At 35.5% G+C, this 22,032-nt stretch overlaps 1 protein-coding gene across 3 annotated transcripts in view; it reads right to left on the bottom strand.

Annotated features, from left to right (window-relative positions):
- Positions 1 to 2,955: 2,955 nt before the first annotated feature.
- IL6ST (interleukin 6 cytokine family signal transducer) overlaps positions 2,956 to 22,032 on the bottom strand; it is a 49,362-nt gene continuing 30,285 nt past the window's right edge. For all 3 annotated transcript variants that reach the window (XM_082457591.1, XM_082457592.1, XM_082457593.1), the window contains 9 exons: positions 21,821 to 21,903; positions 20,600 to 20,810; positions 19,832 to 20,014; positions 17,942 to 18,043; positions 17,609 to 17,755; positions 17,197 to 17,337; positions 12,578 to 12,674; positions 8,790 to 8,871; positions 2,956 to 7,937 (listed from right to left, as the gene is read on the bottom strand). In XM_082457591.1, coding sequence (XP_082313717.1) covers positions 7,200 to 7,937; positions 8,790 to 8,871; positions 12,578 to 12,674; positions 17,197 to 17,337; positions 17,609 to 17,755; positions 17,942 to 18,043; positions 19,832 to 20,014; positions 20,600 to 20,810; positions 21,821 to 21,903 — 1,784 coding nt within the window. In that variant the 3' untranslated portion in view covers positions 2,956 to 7,199. The remainder of the gene's footprint in view (positions 7,938 to 8,789; positions 8,872 to 12,577; positions 12,675 to 17,196; positions 17,338 to 17,608; positions 17,756 to 17,941; positions 18,044 to 19,831; positions 20,015 to 20,599; positions 20,811 to 21,820; positions 21,904 to 22,032) is intronic.

Genomic DNA, 22,032 nt, shown 5'->3' with positions numbered 1-22,032 from the left:
GCAGTCAGGCTGGAGTTGGAGCCCCTTCTCCTCTCTGTCAACCATAAGACCCTGAGTGAGTTGTTCTTCTCTGAGCCTATGAGTCTAAATGGTTCTGGTATTTACCTCGAGTTTTTCAAGGATTTAATGACCCAAAGTGAACATTCCATAGATGGTGTGCATTTGTTAACCTGTATACACCCTGCACCAGCATGGCCCCCAGTAGGTGATCAGAAATGTCTTGGGCAGGGAAGGGCCCCTCGCCACAACAACATGAGCAGCCAACAATTTCTAGTCACAATTCTAAACGTGGAACTTAGATGTTCTCAGAGCTCCTTTCCTGGGCTCTGATGCCTGCTGGTAGCTCAGGTGTTTGTAAGTCTAGATTGAACACTGAGCAAAATCCACACTGACTTTGACCTATAGGGAAGAGTGGTTGACTTTTCATTCCTTTTTTGGGGGGGGGGTTTCTTTCTTTTTAATTAATTAATTAATTTGGTTGCACCAGGTCTTAGTTGCGGCAGGCGGGCTCCTGAGTTGCAGAACGTGGGCTCCTTTGTTGCGGCAGGCGGGCTCCTTAGTTGCGGGTCCCAGGCTCCTTAGTTGCAGCTTGCCAGCTCCTTAGTTGCAGCATTTGGGCTCCTTAGTTGTGGCATGCAAACTCTTAGTTGCGGCATGCATGTGGGATCTACTTCCCTGACCAGGGAGCGTGGAGTCTTAACCACTGAGCCACCAGGGAAGTCCCTGCCTTTTCATTCTTTAAATGCTCCTGCAGAGTTCTTTCTGTTGTCAGAATCTCAGTGCCTTTGAGTACCTTTTTACTTAAATATTCTCTTTCAGGCCATTCATTTAAAACCATGATCCCCTTTCTGGAAGCGTACAGAACCAGTTCCAGAGAAGTTGATATTCATTTAAAAGCTATCACTAGTCAACAGTTTTTTTCTGACTTTAGCCAAAACTGTAGGGAAAACAATTTCCTATAAGGACAGGATCCAGGTGTGTACTTATGAGTTTCATCTTTAACCGTTAAGATTCTTCTAGCAGAGAGAGTGGCACTGACATATACACACTACCAAATGTAAAACAGATAGCTAGTGGGAAGCAGCCGCATAGCACAGGGAGATCAGCTCGGTGCTTTGTGACCACCTAGAGGGGTGGGATAGGGAGGGTGGGAAGGAGACACAAGAGGGAGGGGATATGGGGATATATGTATGTGTATAGCTGATTCACTTTGTTATAAAGCAGAAACTAACACACCATTGTAAAGCAATTATACTCCAATAAAGATGTTAAAAAAAAAAAAAGATTCTTCTAGCAAAGGAAGCCTGGACTGAGTCAAGGGGTGGGATCTCATTCAGTGTTTGAACCAGTGCTCTGGGGAATAAATCACTTTTGACCGCTTGGTTAATCTGGCCACTCTGCATCAAAAGGACCGTCCACAGCCCTCGCTGATGAGGTAGCCAGAGCGAGAAATGCTTGATCTGAGTTGTCTTCTTTTTCCCCTTCTGTTTTTGTGTGTGAGGATTCCCACTATGTATCTCACCACATTATCCTGGAAGGATTCTAATTTCAACAAATGCATAAATGTATAAATAAAAGCCATTTAATGTTTTTAAACAAATGTTCAAGAATGAGGAAAGACAATTCTAGTTAAACTTTTCTGACACGTAAAATGACAAAACCAGAGTCACAAGGGACAAATGTAAAAGAATTGGGTTTTGAATGTCCACAGATTTCTAAAACTAAGCTATGCCTTCCCATCTGTTTGAAACCTTTTTAGCAATTGGGAAAAAATAACTATAATCTAAAAAATTTTGAACTTTTAATTTAAAGGTAGGTTTTTCTCCTTCAGTGTAGATAGAACTGCTTTAAGCTGTTGAGGAACCAAGTAGCCTTTCGAAGGTCTTTCTAGGTCGGCCTGCAGCCAACCTAAATGAGCAATGGGGGCATGAGCTGTTGACCTGGGGTCACTACCTGCTTCCCTCTGCTTCTCCACACTTCCTTCTCTTTCCACCTCAGGTCTCTTTTTCTCCTTCTCTTCTATACTCTATGAAGTAACCAGAGCATGTTTAACTAGACTTAAACATCTCTGTAAGAGCACAGTTTGTTGTACTCTTGTTTATATTTTGAAAGCATGGAAGGAATGTTTTATATTAATTTAAAAAGAAAAAAGTTTAAACCAGAAGTTAAAATTGCTTCTCTGTCTCTGGGCTAGGGAAACTGAATGCTGAGGGAACTCTGTAATCTTTTTGGCAGTAGGATGGATTGGGTCCATAATATAAATTAGGGTTAGACAAGAGGTACCACAAAGAAGTCAGGCTGAGCCCGTAAGAGCCACAGCCAAAGATTTTAAACAAACACATAGCCCAAACCCAAGACGCTATTTCTACAACCTTTAGTATATATGTGAAGGGATGAAGTTAACTTGTGTGTTTGCGGGGTTTTCATTTACTGCATATTTAAGATAAAATCACAATGTGAAGACACAAATCTAGTAGTTCAGATTTCCTCCCAGGTGGAACGGTTACTTTCATACACTTCTACTCAGCAACCTCAGGGGGTAGCAGTGGGCTGCTGTGGATCAATGGGCTTCGTGCCTCACTGTGACAAGACTCTAGTAGTGTGGGCACACACAGGCCACAGGATGGCACAGCACCTCTGTACTTGGCTGGTCCCCTGGCAACCCAGTTAAAAAATATCCAGTGGGAGGTAAGATGCTGGGATTCCAGAAATCATCTTAGTAAATCCAGAAAAATGGTTAAGTGAATTTGCCACCTCTGAATCTGTATTTATTAAGGCCAAGATAGGGTACTGATTTTCTTCTAAACCCTATCCATTATGCTAAATGAGCATTTAAAAAGCCACAGAACCCTTAAAAACCACCTAGTTTACACAAAGGCCCAACACCAGTAATGATAAATACTGTTACCTTAAACATTGTGTTTAATGACATCTGGTAGTGACCACACCCAGAAAAAAACTGAGTTAAGAATTTATTAAATTTACTTAAAGGATGCGAGCTGATATATAAGAGAACATTTAAGAGTTATGTCAACATAAAAACAATAGCTGTGGTTACAAGTTGCACATGCAATTCACTGTGCAAAAGTGAAAATACATACAATACTCTTTCTAGACAAGCCTTCTATATGAAGTTAGATTAGGTCGGGGTAAAAGAGCAAGTGAACTTAAAAGGATTGCACTTACAATTAAATGGGACATAGGGTATAAATAGGAGACATACCTAATGCTACTCACTGTACTGTAGTACTAGTAAATTGCACACTTATTTTTAGAGTATACTATTCTATATATATATATATATATATATACTAAGACTAAAGAATTTTCAAATATCCACCTTTAAACTATCCCTTTATTTCTGACACATCACATTTGATATTCATGTAACAGCATCTGAAGCATGTAGTTATCATTCTCAAAGCTTATGTTTAAGGGATAAAAGGTCTGTAACATCTATCACCATTGGCCTTAAATTCATTTTCATCATGATCTATCAACTTTAAAGAACTGTGTAATGAAGTTTAACCCGTTTTAAGGAACTACTGACTACAAAAAGCCTTATTAAAAACTTTAGAAATAGGTAACAAAAGAGCTCATCCAGAGCTGCCTTTTTATTTTTAATGCAATGCATATTAGAATATCATGGGAATACACATACAAGTAGCATATACAATGAAAAAAAAAATAGATTAACCCAAAAGATATTACATTTAGCTTTGGAAAGTTTTGTTTTGACGTACATCTAAATTCTGTTTATAAATAGCCTGAAAAGGAACGGCTACCAAGGACCGGTTTATAGAATTAGGCTGTAAGTTTGCTAGTTTAAAATTTCTTAAGCCTAACTATCTTGCCATTTTATGGCTTCATATTCTTTTAATTTACAAAAAAGTGCAAAAAAAATTTTAAAGTAATCTTACCTGGGCAATAGAATCTAACACAACCTACAACAGAAAGCCATCCCAATATTTTTAAACAATTGAACTTTAAGTTTTATGTAGCTTATTATTTTGACATTTTACCCATTTCAACAAAGAACTACTGAAACAGAAATGTATGGTATAGAAATTTGTTCCTAACACCAAACAGAGGAGGAGATTGGTGTGGAATATAATGGAATAGACTAGGAAGAGTTGTCCTACTTAATTTATAGTTGGTCAGTACATGCCAGTTAACAGAAATATTTTAGGGAATTCTACTATATAATTATTTTATTTCTAAATTTATGTCATGATTTTAACTAAACTATGTGAGTAGAAAAAAGATGTCTTTTAAAATCTGATTTCTATTTATAGTGCTATTTTAGATGTTCCACTTTAAATTTGACTTTTCATAAATATATGTTTTAAAAGTATATTTCAACTTCATTAACCCTTAACTTCAAAATAAACTAGGGTCTTGGATGACTTCGTGTGTTAAAAAAAAAATCTCTTATCAAAGAAAAAGGTTGAAATTAAACAAACAACTAGGCACAGAACAGATGTGAACACAAAACACGTGAATGATTCTGCTTTTTCCCTTGCTTCTGCTCACATGTTGGGTATGTTCCCTAGTGCTGAATGATCCATGTTAAAAAAGAATTAAACTTTTAGATTTTAGTGGGTTTGAAGTCTTGACAGTTTTCCAACAGTTATTTAGCCTCATGCCTTTATGAAGGATGAGGGTAGGATACCAAAGACACCAGTAACAATCAAATTACAATAACAACACATGTAACATATGCTTATTATTTTTTTAATCTTACAAGAGGGCAACTGCATCAAATTTGTGGATACTAGATATTTAATGAGTAGTTTATCCACTATCTTAAACATAGTCTAATTTTCACATAAATTAACTGGATTTGTTTCTGGGCCTACCTAAAATATAATTTACATAATCAAGACAGATTATTCTAAGACATGCCTTATGAAAGTAATTTTGTACTTAAGTTTCATGATTCCTTTTCTCTTTTGGGGCAAAGATGTATATTACATAAATATATTTATTTCCTGAATGAAGTTTTGCACAGTAACTATGTCCATTTAATATGCCTAAAGTGCTTTTGTGGCTGGGGGGCATTCACTCACTGCACCATATTCTATACAAGTTTCAACATACAAATTTGCTTATATGATGTCCTTTCTTAAATAACTATTTGTTCTGATTCCCATAGATCATGAGTTCACATTTTATAACTGCCCACCTCCCACATACAATTTCCACACTAAAATGTTCTTCGCAACACTGCTATTTGTTAGGAGGAAGGTTAGAGCTAAACATGGTTATAACAACATGACTACTTATTTTGAGGAAATGAAAAATATAATAGATAGAAATCTGTTGACATTTAGCAAGATAAATCTTGTCCTGATTTGGACCAGCCTTTGATGACCAACTTAAATGGTGGTAATGCTTATTACCTTGTAGTGTGTAGTGTGTGTGAGTTCCGGGTCTCTCTGTTCCAACCTGACCTGTCTGTGCCTAATTTTCCTCATCTACTACTAATTCTGACATTCTACCAACCTCATGTTGGTTTTGCCTAAAGTAGAACTGGATATATAAGAATAAAGCATCTGCTCTGTCTCGCAAAGACTGTATATGAGAAAGAACTCTGAAAAGTATCAGGCAAGAATACAAGGGATAAAGCATAACAGCAAGTCTAATGTGAACAATATTGAGAGTAACGAGTCGAATTACATCTCAACTGTAAATGTGTACTAATTTTTCTCAGCCTTTTATTCTTCAATAACCTCTACAGACTATTTTAAGTTGGCTTGGTTTCTGTAACTTAAATATGACAGAAAAACAACACAAACTTACTTGGCAGCAGTAGTCAACCACATGACAATTTCTTCTTATTTACTCAGCTCCTAGCTTTAGCCCCTGCTTCCTTGTCAAACGTGGTGGGTAGGGAATAACATAAATGTGAAAGTGAGTTTAGTGCTAAACTCTGGAAGCCCGACTCACTTTTTCCCTGAAGAACAGAACATGTGGGAAGAGGTTTAAAATATTCCTAAATCATCATGTAGAACTAAGTTTCACCTACCTCAGAACTGGCAGACATTAAAATACTATCTCTTCATTAAGTGCCTCTACAATAAGGATATTTGCTAACTGTGATATTTCCTAAGATCAATATGTACATTTTTGGGGCGGTGCTTTGTTTGTTTTGGTGAGTATTGCCCAAGTCCTCTAACTTATTAGTCTGCTTCAAACACCTACTAGAAAGAAAGAAAAAACTCAATCTTGGCCTACTTAAAAACAAAGCATATTAAATCAAAACACATTTTAAGGTGAAGACATACTGTATAAAGTGCTTCATCAACCAAATTCTCTGATGTCTTAACAAGAAGGGTCAATAATGTTCATATACATGTATAGAAAAGTGTTAACAATTTAAGCCTTTATAAATGGCAAAGAATTTTTTAAATGTTTAAGATAGTTCGTCGCATTCATTCCTAGCTCTTATCTGGACCCTCTGCTGAGTGTGTGAAATGCATCTTCAGAGGTTGTCAACAGTGATAGAAAGCAAATGTTTGAAAATTTACTTATTGTCTAATATTGAAAAATTAATATTTTTAGTTTGCCAAGTTAAAACTCCAGAATTCCTTTTCTCCAGTAACTGGCAGCATCACTACCAATGGACGAGAACTAATATTTTATATGTTGGTATGATTATAAATGAGCCCAATTTTTTTCTTTTTTTTGTCAGACAACAAAAGCTAGGCTCATATTAGTTGTACCATCTGGACTCTTTAAATTATGTTGTCGTCACTTGAAGTAGAGGGTCTAGACCTTGCTCCTCTAATTTTTATGCTAATTCTCCCCAAGATTTGATATTTGATGACTATTCTCATTAAAATCAGTATAGCTGTGCTAAGTTTACCACTGCTTTTAATTTAAATACCCTCTGTTTTCTAGATAGCAAAACAAAAAGTTTCACTTTATAAATTTCAGACAAGCTTTGTTTTTCTTCAGTGCAAACATCCTGAAACAGCACAGTCATTCAGCTATTTGGAGGATGAAGTCAGTTTATGTAGTGCTTGAAGTCAAATCCCAGATATTCTGGAATGGAAACAGCCCACATGGGAGGACAGTACCTTCTTGTCCTTAAGGGCAAATGATCATCTTCAGTGAGTGAAGATCTGAAATCACAGATAAAATATTTTTAGCTTTACTTTACAGGTATTTCCAAAGTTGTAACAGGAGTTAGTCCTTCACTGAGGCATGTAGCCACCTCGTCTCACAGTCTGTGGTAAGTAACTTTTAGGCATTCCTTCATCAATTGCAGCCTCCATCCCAACTGTTTCAAATCTCTCTACTTGTCCCTCAGTGCCTGGACCAAAAGCATCTGCTGCAGGAACCTCCTGAAACATTTTCATTTGCCCAGATCCATAGGGCTGTGAAATATGATCTGAAATCTGTTGCTGTATAAGTCTAACAAAATCTTCTTCATTGACTGATGAAACTTGCTTTGACCTTTCAAAATGCGAAATATCTGGACTGGTTTCATGTTGACTGCAGTTTTGTTTGAAATACTGTTGCCTGGGCAAAATGCCGTCACTGCCATCCACATTCTCTACCAGCTGTAGATCTTCTGGCCGTTCTTCAGAATCTAACAAGGGCTGGGTGGACTCGGATCTTGAGAAGACTTGGACCGATGGCACCTGGTGTCTGTAGCCGCTATGCACCACAGTGGAATACTGGACAGTGCTCGAAGTGTTCTGTGCAGACTCATTTTCATCACTGCTAGAAATGCTTGGCCTAGAGGATGACATGCATGAAGACCCTCCAATACCACTGCTGTGTCCTTCAGTATTAATTTTTTCCTTCTTGAATAGGTCCAATGATTTTAGATCTTCTGGGAAAGGCTTTTTGTCATTTGCTTCTATTTCCACAACACTTACATCAGTGAAATTGCCATCTGGATACATTTGATCTTTTGAATTAAAATGCTAAGAAAAACAGAAAATGAATTATTACCTATGGTGCATGTTCATTTAGAAACTCTGAAATAATTACATACGACATATTAGTTAAAGCCACAGAGTAATGAAGCTCTGAAACTTCTCAGTAACTTTTAATGGTGCAGAGATAATCTATATCACTAACTAAAACACGTGAATCACGGACATTGTGAAATGATTCTAAAAAGTATGAATTAGGCTGTATTTCCTCAGAATTCTAAATCAATATTGTTGGTATTACATTTTGAGAAACTTAAAGGTCTAGAAATAAAATTTCATATTTCATGCCTAGTCTGGGCAGCCTAGGATTAATTGGATAGAAAAATGAAGAAAACATTAAATCAAACTCAGATGACTGAAGTTTCATAGGATATACATTTCAATCATCTGTTAATCTAAAATTAACGGACTGTCAGAAGATAATAAGTACAAATCATTTCCCCTTTAGGGAAGTTCAAGGAATTTACTGTAGGTTTCCAGAAGCCATTTAATCATGTTAAAATGGTAGATTTAAAATTTTATTTTAATACACAATCTAAAATGCTTGCCTTACAGCAGAATTATCACATAGCAGCATTAAAACATAGTAGGTTTTCAACTTACAAGTTCAATCAAATATTTTTAATGTATACTAAATAGAATTAGGAATATAAGGACAAATATGCTATGGTGATAATAAACTCCTAGAATACATAAGTATTATTTTAAATTTTGACTAAAATTCTCATTTATGTACTATTTTCATCTACTTTTCGATTCAGTATTATCTTTTGCTTGAACTCTATAATATATCCTAATATGCTTGTGTATTACAAGTAAGTCAGAAATATTTCATCTTACCCTTGGAGGTGTGTGAGGTGACCACTGGGCAATATGACTCTTTGAAGGATCTGGAACATTAGGCCAGATGTGTTTTTTAATTCTGGAGAGAAAAGAAATATCTCATATGTAGAACCACATGTAATAAACAATGAATAGTCCCTATTTCTAAACATTATCATCCAAGAATCTTAAGAATCAAACCAATCCAATTAAATAAACAAAAAATACCTGCTGTATCCCAAAGCTAACAAAAACGTTATTTTTCTTGTAACCAATAGAAATACTGTTAAAAATGCATAAGGATCTTAATCTTTATCCTTAAAGAAAAAGTGTTTGTTTGTTTATAAGACTAAAGCTGGTAATCAGTATTCAATTTTTAAAAATCTCTGAAATTCAATTCTGCAATAAAAACCACTTAAAGGGCTTCCCTGGTGGCACAGCGGTTATGAATCTGCCTGCCAATGCAGGGGACACGGGTTCGAGCCCTGGTCTGAGAAGATCCCACATGCCACGGAGCAACTAAGCCGGTGTGCCACAACTACAGAGCCTGTGCTCTAGAGCCCACGAGCCACAACTACTGAGCCCACGTGCCACAACTAGTGAAGTCTGTGCGCCTAGAGCCCATGCCCCACAACAAGAGAAGCCACCGCAATGAGAAGCCCATGCATTGCAATGAAGAGTAGCCCCTGCTCGCAACTAGAGAAAGCCTGTGTGCAGCAACGAAGACCCAACGCAGCCAAAAATAAATAAAATAAATTAACAACAACAACAACACTTAAAAACTTTAGCCAGGGTCACAAAAAATTGTGGTATACCTTCTCTCCCCAAAACAAAAACCCAAAAATGTTCAATTTTCACATTGGTACAAGATAAAATAAATTTGATTTTTCACAAGGAAGAAAAGGCTATAACAATGAATTCAGGATATCCCCCATCATCAAAAACCTATTTAAATATCTTTACCTTAATACAGTCCCTAGCCCAACATTAGAGGTCCATAGTGTACACAGGTACACAGGAAATGAGTCATCTTGAGAATAAGTTCAAATAAAGATGAGTAATAAGATCCTAACAGACTGTCCTGCAGGAACAACTATGAAATCTGGACATAATATAAAAAGCAATAAAGTTAACAACCTAAATGAACTGACCAACCAAAAAAAAAAAAAAATGGATGAATCCCTTGAAAGACACCAATTACCAAAACAGATTGAAAAAGAAAACTTCAATAGCCCTATACTTGTAAGAAATTCAATTTTTAATTAAAAACCTCCCCACAAAGAAAATAGCAGGCCCAGATGGCTTCATTTGTGAATTCTATCAAACATTTAAAGAGGAAATAATACCAACCCTACACACTCTCCCAGAAAATAGAGGTAATATGTCCTGAGGCCATTCATTTTATGAGATAATTAGTATTACCCCGAATCCAAAACTACACAATGACACCACAAAAAGGACAAACCAATATCACTCATGACCATAAAAATGCAAAAATTATTAACACACCGAATCTAGCAAAATCCAAGGAATGCAAGGTATAACACCTGAAAATCAATGAATAAAATTCACCATATTTATGAAAGGAGAAAAATCATAAGCTCATCTCAACAGATGCAGAAAAAGCATTTGACAAAATTCAATACCCATTCATGACAAAAAACTCTTAGCAAAACATAAATATAAGAACTTCCTCAACTTACACCTAACATAACATGCAATGGTGTAAGACTGAACGCTTTTTCGCCTAAGATCAGTAATAATGGAAAGATGTTGGCTCTTACCACTTCTATTCAACATAGTACTGAAGGTCTTAGCCAGTACAATAATGAAAAGAACTAAAAGTATAAAGACTGGAATCTTTACTTGCAGGCAGCATGACTGTGCATGTAGAAAATCCAAAAAGTGACTAAATTAATTTATGAAGATCTCAGTATACAAGACCAATACATTTACAAGATCAACTGTACTTTTCAATATACTAGCAATGGACAATTAGAAAATAAAAAAATTTAAATTCTATTTATAATAGCACACACACAAAAAAACACTTAGGAAGGAATAAATTTAACATGAGATGTGCAAGGCCTGAAAACTACAAAACATTGCAAAAGGAACCAAGATAAGTATAGAGATATACCACGTTCACGTACTGAAAGATTTATTTGACTCATGAACATATGAACTCATGTTCAGATTGCATTTTACCCTAAACTGATGGACAGAGTCAATAAAATTCCAATAAAAATTCTAACAGATTTTTAAAGGAAATTTATAAGCTGATATTAAAATTTATATGAAAAGGCAAAGAACCTAGCAAAAATAATTTTGAAAAAAAATATTGGAGGAATTCTACCACCTGGTCTCAAAACTTACTATGGAGCTATAATAAATCAAGACCACGTATTATCAGGATGAACAGACATATAGAACAATGGAACAGGATTGAGAGTCCACAAATAGATCCAGACTTATATGGATAATTGATTTTGGCAAAGGTTCAAGATAATTCAATAGGAAAAGATAGCCTTATCAATAAATGATGCTGGGAATGACTAGATATCTATGGGAAAAAACTTTGACCCTGACTTCACAACATGCACAAAAATTTATTCTAAATAGATCACAGCACAGAGCTAAAATGATTAAACTTCTAGAGGAAAATATAGGAGAACATATTTGTGACATTAGGTTAGGCAAAGATTTCTTAAACAGGACATAAAAAGCAAGAACCATTAAAAAAAAAAAAACCCTGATAAAATGGACTTGATCAAAATTAAACTTTTGCTTTTCTAAAGTCACAGTTAAGAGAATAAAAAGGCAAGCCACAGTTCAGAATTTGCAAAACATATATTTGACAAAAAGTTTGTAACCAGATATATAAAGAACTCTTAAACCTCAATATTAACAAGACAAATCACCCAATTTAAAAATGGGCAAAAGATTTCAAAAGACATACCACAAAAGAAGATGTATAGGTAGCACATGAAAAGATCTATTACTAGTTATCAGGGAAACAGAAGTTACAACCACAATGAGATAGCACTACAAACCCATGAGAAAGAATAGCTAAAATTAAAAACCTTGTCAGTACCAAGAATTGGGGATGATATGGAACAAATGGAACTCTCACATTGTTCGTGGGAATACAAGATGGTACAAACACTTTAGAAAACAGTTTGACAGCTTCTTATAAAGTTAAATATGTACTTACCATATGACCCAGCAATCCCACTACTAAGTATTTACTCAAGATAAATGATAATATATCGTCACACAAGATCTGTATGTGAATGTTCATAGCAACACATACATATTTTAGCTATTCGTAATAGCCACAAATCAAAGAAACAACATAAACTTTCATCATAGATGTACGGGTAAACAAATTTCGATATCTCTATACTATAGAATACTATTAAGCAATAACAAGAAAAATATTAGTATATGCAACAACATGGATGAATCTCAAAAATATGTCAAGTGAAAGACATCAAACACAAAAATTACATGTTTGATTTCATATATGTGAAATCCTAGAAAAGGTAAAACTGCAACCAGAGAAAGCAGATCAGTGATTGCTGGGGCCAGGGGCTGAGGGAGAGGACAGAGTACAAAACAGAATGAAGAAACTTTTTAGAGTGATGGAAATGTTCTCTATCTTGAGTGTGGTGGTAGTTATACATCTATATACAGTTACAAAAATTCATTAAACTGTATACTTAAGATGGATGAATTTCATTGCATGTAAATTATAGATCAGTAAAGGTGGGGGAAAATGCAAAAATATGAATACAGGTACTTACAGGTCTCGCTTATTAAAGCAGAATAATACTCCCAAAAGGGTTGTCAATAGGAATGCTAAGCAAACAGGTACAACAATAGCTTCAATTTCTCCTTGAGCTAAAAAAACAGAAAGGGGAAAGAAAGAAAATAACTGTTGACACATATGCGAAAGAGAAATAATGCAACTTCCCAACCAGATTACTGTTGAAAAGATGAAATACCATCCTAATATTTTTTTGACAACCTTTTCAAACTTAAAGGTGTTTCTCTCCCCCCTCCCTTCCCCCTTGGTAAATCATATCCTAGCTACTTACACCTTACACAGTAACCTGACCACATAGTATGCATAAAATATATGTTGGCTGGTGGAATAAACTGATTAGTTCAGTTTACTGGATAGATAATCTATCTACCTGGTAAGAGCTTTCAAACCTATTTATTACATTTATGGTCTGCACTCAGCAGAATCTCAGCAAAAGCTTATCTTTGAGTTCTAGAACTACTGGGTAGAATTGGAAAAGCCTTTTCTTTCTTAAAATTAATTCATTAATTAATTTTTGGCTGCAATGGGTCTTTGTTGCTGCGTGCTGGCTTTCTCTAGTTGCGGTGAGCAGGGGCTGCTCTTTGTTGCAGTGCGCAGGCTTCTCACTGTGGTGGCTTCTCCTGCTGCAGAGCACGGGCTCTAGGCACACGGGCTTCAGTAGTTGTGGCACACGGGCTCTAGAGCGCAGGCTCAGTAGTTGTGGCGCACGGGCTTTGTTGCTCCGCGGCATGTGGGATCTTCCTGGACCAGGGATCGAACCCGTGTCCCCTGCACTGGCAGGCGGATTCTTAACCACTGCGCCGCCAGGGAAGTCCCTGGGAAAGCTTTAAACAATCTCAATAATTGAACTATAAATGTAATCTTCTATAAGAAATAAAAATGTACAATTCAGGCAAAATTTTTAATAGTTATTTACTATTTTCAAAAAGATGATAAATCTGACATAGGGCTAAGAATTTTAGGAGAATCTTAACAGGCACAAGGAGTGGCAGAAGTAGGAATAATATCATCTGAAAAGCAGCAAGCCTGAGATCCCTAAATACCACATGAATCCCTATCTGCAATCAAAACTGCAATGAGGTATCACCTCACGCCGGTCAGAAAGAATGGCCATTATCAAAAATCTAGAAACAGTAAATGCTGGAAAGGGTGTGGTGAAAAGGGAACCCTCCTGAACTGTTGGTGGGAATGTAAATTGATACAACCACTATGGAAAACAGTATGGAGGTTCCTTAAAAAACTAAAAATAGAACTACCATATGACCCAGCAATCCCACTACTGGACATATACCCTGAGAAAACTGTAATTCAAAAAGAGACATGTACCACAATGTTCACTGCAGCACTATTTACAATAGCCAGGACATGGAACCAACCTAAATGTCCACTGACAGATGAATGGATAAAGAAGATGTGGCACATATATACAATGGAGTATTACTCAGCCATAAAAGAAATGAAACTGAGTTATTTGTAGTGAGGTGGATGGACCTAGAGTCTGTCATACAGAGTGAAGTAAGTCAGAAAGGAAAAACAAATACTGTATGCCAATGCATATATATGGGATCTTTAAAAAAAATAAAAAGGTACTGGTGAACCTAGTTGCAGGGCAGGAATAAAGAAGTAGACATAGAAAATGGACTTGAGGACAAGGGGTGGGAAGGCGAAGCTGGGGCGAAGTGACAGTAGCATTGACATATATACACTACCGAATGTAAAATAGTTGGCTGGTGGGAAGCAGCCGCATAGCACAGGGAGATCAGCTCAATGCTTTTCGATGACCTAGAGGGGTGGGATAGGGAGGATGGGAGGGAGGCTCAAGAGGGAGGGGATATGGGGATATGTATATGCATGTGGCTGATTCGCTTTGTTGTGCAACAGAAACTAACACAGTATTGTGAAGCAATTATACTGCAATAAAGATCTATAAAAAAATAAAATAAAAGAGGACTTATTAATCAAATGAATCACTAATTGGGACAATTTATATTAGATATTTTTTTAATGATTTACCTATGGTTGTTTCTGGTTAACTCCTCCAGCCCCCTGTAACTAGTCTTTTACAGGAAAAATGTATGAAAGTAGTACTACAGTCATACAGTATTCACTTAGTCTTATCTTTCCACCACACGTATCCCTTTGTAAGTAACTTTACCTCCTACAAAGCATGATAGGAACCAAGAAATCAGATAAAGGCTCAGGAATAAACTATAGGTTGGAAAATATTAATTCCTGAATGCTAAGGTTCTCATACATATGCCAAATCAAATTCAGGCAGATCCTCTCCTTTATTGGTGCTGAACTTCTGCTTACTATGTTTTCATGCCTTGGGCCTTTGCTCATGCTGAACTAAGATTTCATGCCTTGGGCCTTTGCTCACGCTGAACTAAGATGCCTTCTTCTTCCTATCTGTCCACATCTTAACTTCAAGGCTCAAGTACTGTCTTCCCACAAAATCTTTGAAGGTAAAACTCCCCACTACAGATATCTTTAAATTCCTGCTCTATTTACTATCTACATGGCTCAAATGTCTCTCTGTTTTGTTTACTTGTACCGTATTTCTTCAACTAAGCTATATGGTCCTTGGGAGTATATTCCATGCCATGTGAAGTAGCCATAATGAATCCATAAAACAACAGATAGGTCAGAGGAAAAAGCAGATGATGAAGTAATACTAATAAGTATGATTTTGTTTTTGGAAAAAAATGTATGCATAGAAAAGACTAGAAGGATATATAAATATGTTGAGATTATTTTGGATGAGGGATCAGGAGTGATTTTTCTTCCTCTTTGTATTTTACTGTATAGTCTAAATTCCTTATAATGAACACTACTTTTATAATCAGGATAATATTTTTAAAGTTTATTATTACTATTTTTTAAAGATCATGGCACAAAGTTTTATTTCAAATATTACAGGTATCCCCCCACTTTTGGAAAGTTCACATTATGTCACTTCACTTTCAGGAAAGACCTACATCAGTATACTAACAAGCTTTTTTCATAAATTACATTAATGTCTGTTTTTGCTAACAGAAATAAGTTTATGAAAAAAGCTTGTTAGTGTACTAACATAGGTCTTTCGTGAAAGTGAAGTGGCATAATGTGAACTTTCCAAAAGTGGGGAATACTCTTTGCTCTACACCACTTTGGCTTATGAAAGGTTTCATAGGAATGCTCTACTTTTGGATGGCGGGGGAAACCTGTATTTGTTACATATATATTCTACAAACATGTCACCACAAATCTTATCCCATAGACTATATTCATTATTGGCCATCACAGCAAGGCTCAGGATCTTTTAATATCTATCTTATGTAGTCACTTATCTACTTATTTGCTCACTCAGCAATCATTCAACCAATGAGGAATATGGTTGAATGATTTATTTATTTATATGATAAATAGCTTATTATTTATCATTCACTGTCTTGGTGCTTGGGTGTGGGTGTTACAAATGCAATTACAATAAAATAAGGTAATTTCTATAATGATTCAAAATGTAGTAGATACAGGAAAGAATGCAGTTTAAGTCTGCTTTAGGGAGGCTACAGGAATAGCCAAAACAAGAAAAGGTATAGGGCCACGTACTGGGAAAAGACAAAAAGGTGGGGAAAATGATGAGAAGTTTAGGGTCAAAGAAAGAGATTATGAAAGCACATGCACAAGCAGTAATTAGAAGGCACGATCTACTGGACTTGATACTTGGTTTATGTAAGTGAAAAAGATATGAAGAAACTTACTACAATTGCACCTAAATTTCTGGCTTTGGCAAAGAGTTGTGGCATGGAACAAAGAAAGAAAAATGTATTTGGGAAGGGAAGAGAGGATGGCTGAAGTCATAGGCAGGGAATCTGAATAGGCAAATAAGAAAACAGTGCCAAGAACAGAGCTCTGGAGAATATAAAACATTTAAAAGAGCAGAAAAGGAGACCAAGAAGAAAGTACCAGACAGGGAGGAGACTCAGGAGAGTGCTATTAGAAAAACAAACGAAGGGAAGGGACAGTTTCAAGGATGAACAGGCCAACAGGGTCATATGCTGGGAAGCGCAGGTAAAAAAAGATGACTACAAAGCATGCATTGGATAGGACAACTAAGGGGTCTTCTATGAGTGACACTAGAGAGGTTTCAGTGGAGTGGTGGGTTGGAAGCCTGGTTTCAGCAGGTTAAATAAAGACTGAGCTGGAGGTATGGAAATGAGACCACAAGGGTGGACTAGTCTTTATAGCAACCTGCCCATAAGAGGAAGAAAAAGAGAAGAAAGACCACATCCAACTTTTGCCAGTGAAAAAGTGAACCCATTTAGAAAGATATACAAATTCTTTTGGGATTTACAGAGTACAAGTGAAATCAGTCAGAGACAATTAAAGAAACAACAAAAAAGTAAGGAAAAAATTTTCTGTAGTTTAAAGACATAACCAAAACCAGATAAACAACAATATAAAAATCATAATTTATGAACACTTCATTTATATGAATCCAAAGATGCACTTTAAACAAAATTTTAGCATATAAATTAAGCCCATTTTTAGTCTGATTAAATTTTAAAAAGAAAAAAGAGAAAAAAAGAAAGATCAAACATCATTATTTCTTACCAAACTTTGGTGTAGTAAAAGTGAATTCTGGACCATCCTTTCCACCTTCGTCTGTATATGCTGCCATTCGTACCATATACAAAGTGTCACTGGTCAAAGAGGACAGTGTATATTCTGTGTGGGAAGAATCCACATTCACAGCTGGAAGAAATCAATAAGTGTGCTTTATTCAACTACTCTTGCTTGGTTTGGCCTATATTTGACATTGTGAATGTATTAAAACATATTTTACTAGAAAACAATGTTTCTTTAATAGGACCATGAAAGCAACCATAAAGCATATTCTCAGGTATCTCTTTTCTGAGGATAATATGCTATACTAAGATGTATAACACAATAAGGTGAGACAAATTAGTATTTAAAAGCTTAAGAAAAAACACCTGATTCTTAATAGCTGATATAGTTTTATTACCAGTTTCATTTCCAATGATGGTTCTATAAAATATAGTATAATTTCTGATAAATCCGTTCTGAACATCAACAGGAAGTTGGTCCCACTCTAAGACAGCTTCATTTTTCCCCACTTTTTTTGTCCGGACAGTAGGTCCTTTGGAAGGTGCTGAAACAGAATAGGGTATTTACCAACTGAAAATCATTAGAATTTAGTAAATCATTAAGACTTCGTAAAATTTCATTATCATGAAATTATTTGAACATAATAAGACATATCCTTATTTAAAAGGGATAAAATGTCTTTGTTAGTTAAAAAACTCAACATTTTCAAAGAAAGTAGGTCTGGACTTACGAGCTTGTTTAAGGTATGCCTTTATAGACTCGGGGGTTCCTGGTCCATCAGCATACACTGGAGTGACTGTTATCAAATAACATTTGCTCTCTGCTAGGTTTCCTGAAGTAAGAACAGTGGATTAAGCATTTTTTTCCCTATAGTGAAAAAAACCTAATTAATTCCATTACTTACTTTTACATTATAATTTCACGACCACTGCACTTTCTTTTATTTTCATTCATTTTTTAAAATTGAAATACTGTTGATGTACAACATATTTCAGGTATACTAAATAATAATTTGACGTCTGCATACATTATAAAATTATTACCACTGAACTTTCCTTTTTTTAAAGTAAGCATTGCCTTTTGTGTACTGGATTCAAGCTTAACAGAATAAAACTGTTTGAAAATAAAAGGTTACTTTTATTGCCAATACAGTGAATAAAAAATATTTATACTGTCAATAAAAGTAATGATTGCATTTATATTCAGGATTTATAAAACACTGATCTCAAATTATCCTGGGTCTTCCTTAGAGTTTGGCAATTTTTGTACATTTTACCTACTTCTCTGAGAACTGCCTAAGTGCAAGATGTCACAAATCAGAGCTAGGGAAAGCGCTAATGGCTGTGGTTTGTCAGGTGACTGGGAAAACAAGAATTAGTGTTATTTCTCCCAGAAAGTAACATAATTTTAAAAGAAAAAATTATCTTAAATGTTTCCTTTATTTATACTCTCTCCAAATTAACAAAGCAATCTATCTATCCCTTCAGCACGCAATAGCAAAAAATTTCTTTTTGTTATACTGAAGTTTGTACTTTCAACAAGAATTACATTTCCTTAACTATTATGCATGAAGTGACATATGCTTTTTTGCTTTCTTAAAGAGAGTAATTTTCTTGATGATTCAATATTATCAAGAAGATAATCTTTGTATATTCTGCTGTAATACAGTGATGTTTTATCAGGCCTACTGAGCTATGTGGGGATACCTGCACAACCTGAAGGTCTCCAGAGCCTACGGTATGCTATAGTAAAAGTTCCTGTTGTCCAGTTATTATCAATCTATCTCCTCTCTAGCTCCACCTTGCTTTTATTTGGATAAGGTTGATAAACTAGACAACCAGGATTAGTAAAACTATATATTAAATAATAGGTTAATGAGGGCCAAACAGCCTATGTTATGAATAAAGCTCATTAACCTTATGGCTATATATAAAGATATATGGTATATCTTTGTTAACATGTTTTCTCTGATTAATCATATTATTTGTAGCTGAATTCTAATGGTTATCCTTCTTTACACACATACAAACTGAATGCTCTGTTTTCTCTTTAAAGTTGTTGTATCACTTGATAAGTAGTATCTTACAATGAAAGCAACCCATTTTGGAGCTCTATAATACATTACTTTCTGTCCTTCATTAGTACTTGCAGTTTAAAAGACAAGGAAATCTAAGTTCTAGTTCTGCTTCGCTTCTTCAACAGCTATAAGAAGTTAACAAGCCATCTAGATGCTCAGGGAAAATATTTTCTCATTAAAGAATGAGGGAATTGAATCAGGTACAGAGATACTATTAGCAACAGAGGTTGGATTATCTTGTATTTCTCTTACTTTACAGTTTTGTGAACATTCCTTTGATGATCAAAACAATAGTGGAATATTACAAGAAGATAGTATTAACCCCACTTAGTCCATAAACAGACCCTGCAGTTTAGAGAGGTTAAGTGTGACTTGCTGAGAGTCACAAATCTAGTACACAAGACGTAACTAGTAACTATGATAAAATGGATATCTTTTCAATGGACCACAAAGCCTACAAAGCAGAAGAGAATATGTAAAAGAAAAATCTGTCTAAAGAGCTAGAAAAAGGACAGCAACTTAAATGTTTGTAGCCAGGTATACCTCTTAAATAGGTGCGATGTACAGTACCGTCTTCTTGTTGCCAGTCTGGGACACAGGGCGATTTATCTGATAACACACACCACTCAAGTACATATCTGTTTACAGATTCATTTGGAGCAGTCCATTCTACCCAAAGCACGTTATCTTTGGGAAATGCTTTAAGATCCGTTATGGGGTGAGTAGCTTTAAAACAAAGTTTGAATACTGATATGACAAATGAACATTAAAAATTTGATATTCCAGTATTTTACATTCATTTCCATAACCATGTGATCTATCTTGCTATCACGTTTTTGTAGCATATAATATTAACATGTATTTACATGAATAAAAGCACTTTATTATAATTTACATGTAAAGTAAATAGTCAACTTATTTTGGAACTTAAATTCTTCCTTTCCCAAAGTTCTTCAAGTGTTTTGTGTACGTAAGTTGCAATGTTTTTCTTCTTTGAAAGCTACAGATAAAGCTATAGAAAAACAGTATATTTAAGTCATATCCATATAAAGTTCCTAAAACCTTAAAAATATATTTAAAAAAAGATAAATAATCAGAAAATGCTTAAATGAATTAAGTAGCTTACTGCAAAGTTTAAGTAAGCCACAAAATGATGGACCAGGTTTGGCTGCTGACCGACTCCTAAAAATATGATCACTGTTGATACTGAGGAGACAGTCTTAGAATACTTACATTTTTTTACAGGAGCCCTGTCCATACCTAACTACCTTTTCCCATTCATAAGTCAGCCTCCATCTCAGGGACACAAACCTTGAAAGTCCCAGGCAGGGATAGTTAAAACAGATGCATCTGATTTGCCAACCAGATTTCTTGCTGTCAGAGTTGCTATGTAGCGATCATTTGTGAGGTTTACTGTCAGTTTTGTGTCATTAACTGTGTAATTTTGTAAACGTGATTTCCATCTTGTGAGAGTCACTTCATAATCCAAGATTTTTCCATTGGCTTCAAAAGGAGGCAATGTCTATAATAAAATAATTTATTTTAAAAATGTATTTCATAAATCTTGAATAAAGTTAATCAGTTTTTCTTCATGTTCACAAATTCTGCTATTATGTCAAATCTCTAAATATTTAATTGGAAGGGACTGGCAACCTTACTTTGAACTCACTACTGAAGTAAAACTACTACACACTGAATGAAGACTGACTTCAAAAAGCATGACGTCAACTACGAGGGAAAGCACCATTCTGTTAGCCTTTTGTTCTCTACACAATTCTGCACTGTGGCTATGCTGGCCTAAATTATTTTATGTCTTGAGTATTTTTCTTTCTACCTTATTTTAGTATGATCCACTCATGAACATTTATGGAGTGCACAACAACTTTATTTCCTATTACCAGCATATACTTTGATTACCCAAAACATTGATTAATTATTTTCTATGAGGCACTGAGGAAAGTTTGGTAAAAAACAAGGCTGCTAGGACTTCCCTGGTGGTGCAGTGGTTAAGAATCCGCCTGCCAATGCAGGGGACACGGGTTTGAGCCCTTGTCCGGGAAAGATCCCACATGTCGTGGAGCAACTAAGCCCATGCGCCACAACTACTGAGCCCACGTGCCACAATTACTGAAGCCCGTGCACCTGGAGCCTGTGTTCTGCAACAAGAGAAGCCACCGCAATGAAAAGCCCACGCACCACAACAAAGAGTAGCTCCCGCTCACCACAACTAGAGAAAAGCCTGTGCACAGCAACGAAGACCCAATGCAGCCAAAAATAAATAAATAAATTTATAAAAAAAAAAAAACACAAGGCCCCTCTTCTCACAGAACTTTCACGGAACTATGCTGAAATATCTATGAGGTATCACCTGTAGTTTAGGAACCTGACTTTTTAATAGTATATATAAAGCTTTGTGTTTCTATTTATTAAAAATAGTTATCAAATAGTTATCAAAAATTAAGCTCCACTCATAACACCATATAAAATATATTTATATGAGATAAAAGAATATAAATAGGCAATTTTTTTTACCTTCCATATGAGTTGTACAGATCTACAGCCATGAGTATGAGACGGCTCTATCTTATACCAGAAGCTTGGTGCCTTGGATGGTCCTAAAGAGATGACATAAACTTTTTATTATAACAATAAAATAAAATCCTAGAAGTTATACTCTTACTTTGTTCTTAATATTCTTGCCCTCCAATCATATGGTGTCTCTAACTCTTTCTTTATACCAGCCT

This window comes from Balaenoptera physalus (genome assembly GCF_965194825.1).
Source record: "Balaenoptera physalus genome assembly, chromosome: 3".
NCBI classification, from domain to species: domain Eukaryota; kingdom Metazoa; phylum Chordata; class Mammalia; order Artiodactyla; family Balaenopteridae; genus Balaenoptera; species Balaenoptera physalus.
The sequence above is the reverse complement of the archived record's forward strand: the minus strand, read 5'-3'. Positions and strand labels throughout refer to the sequence as shown.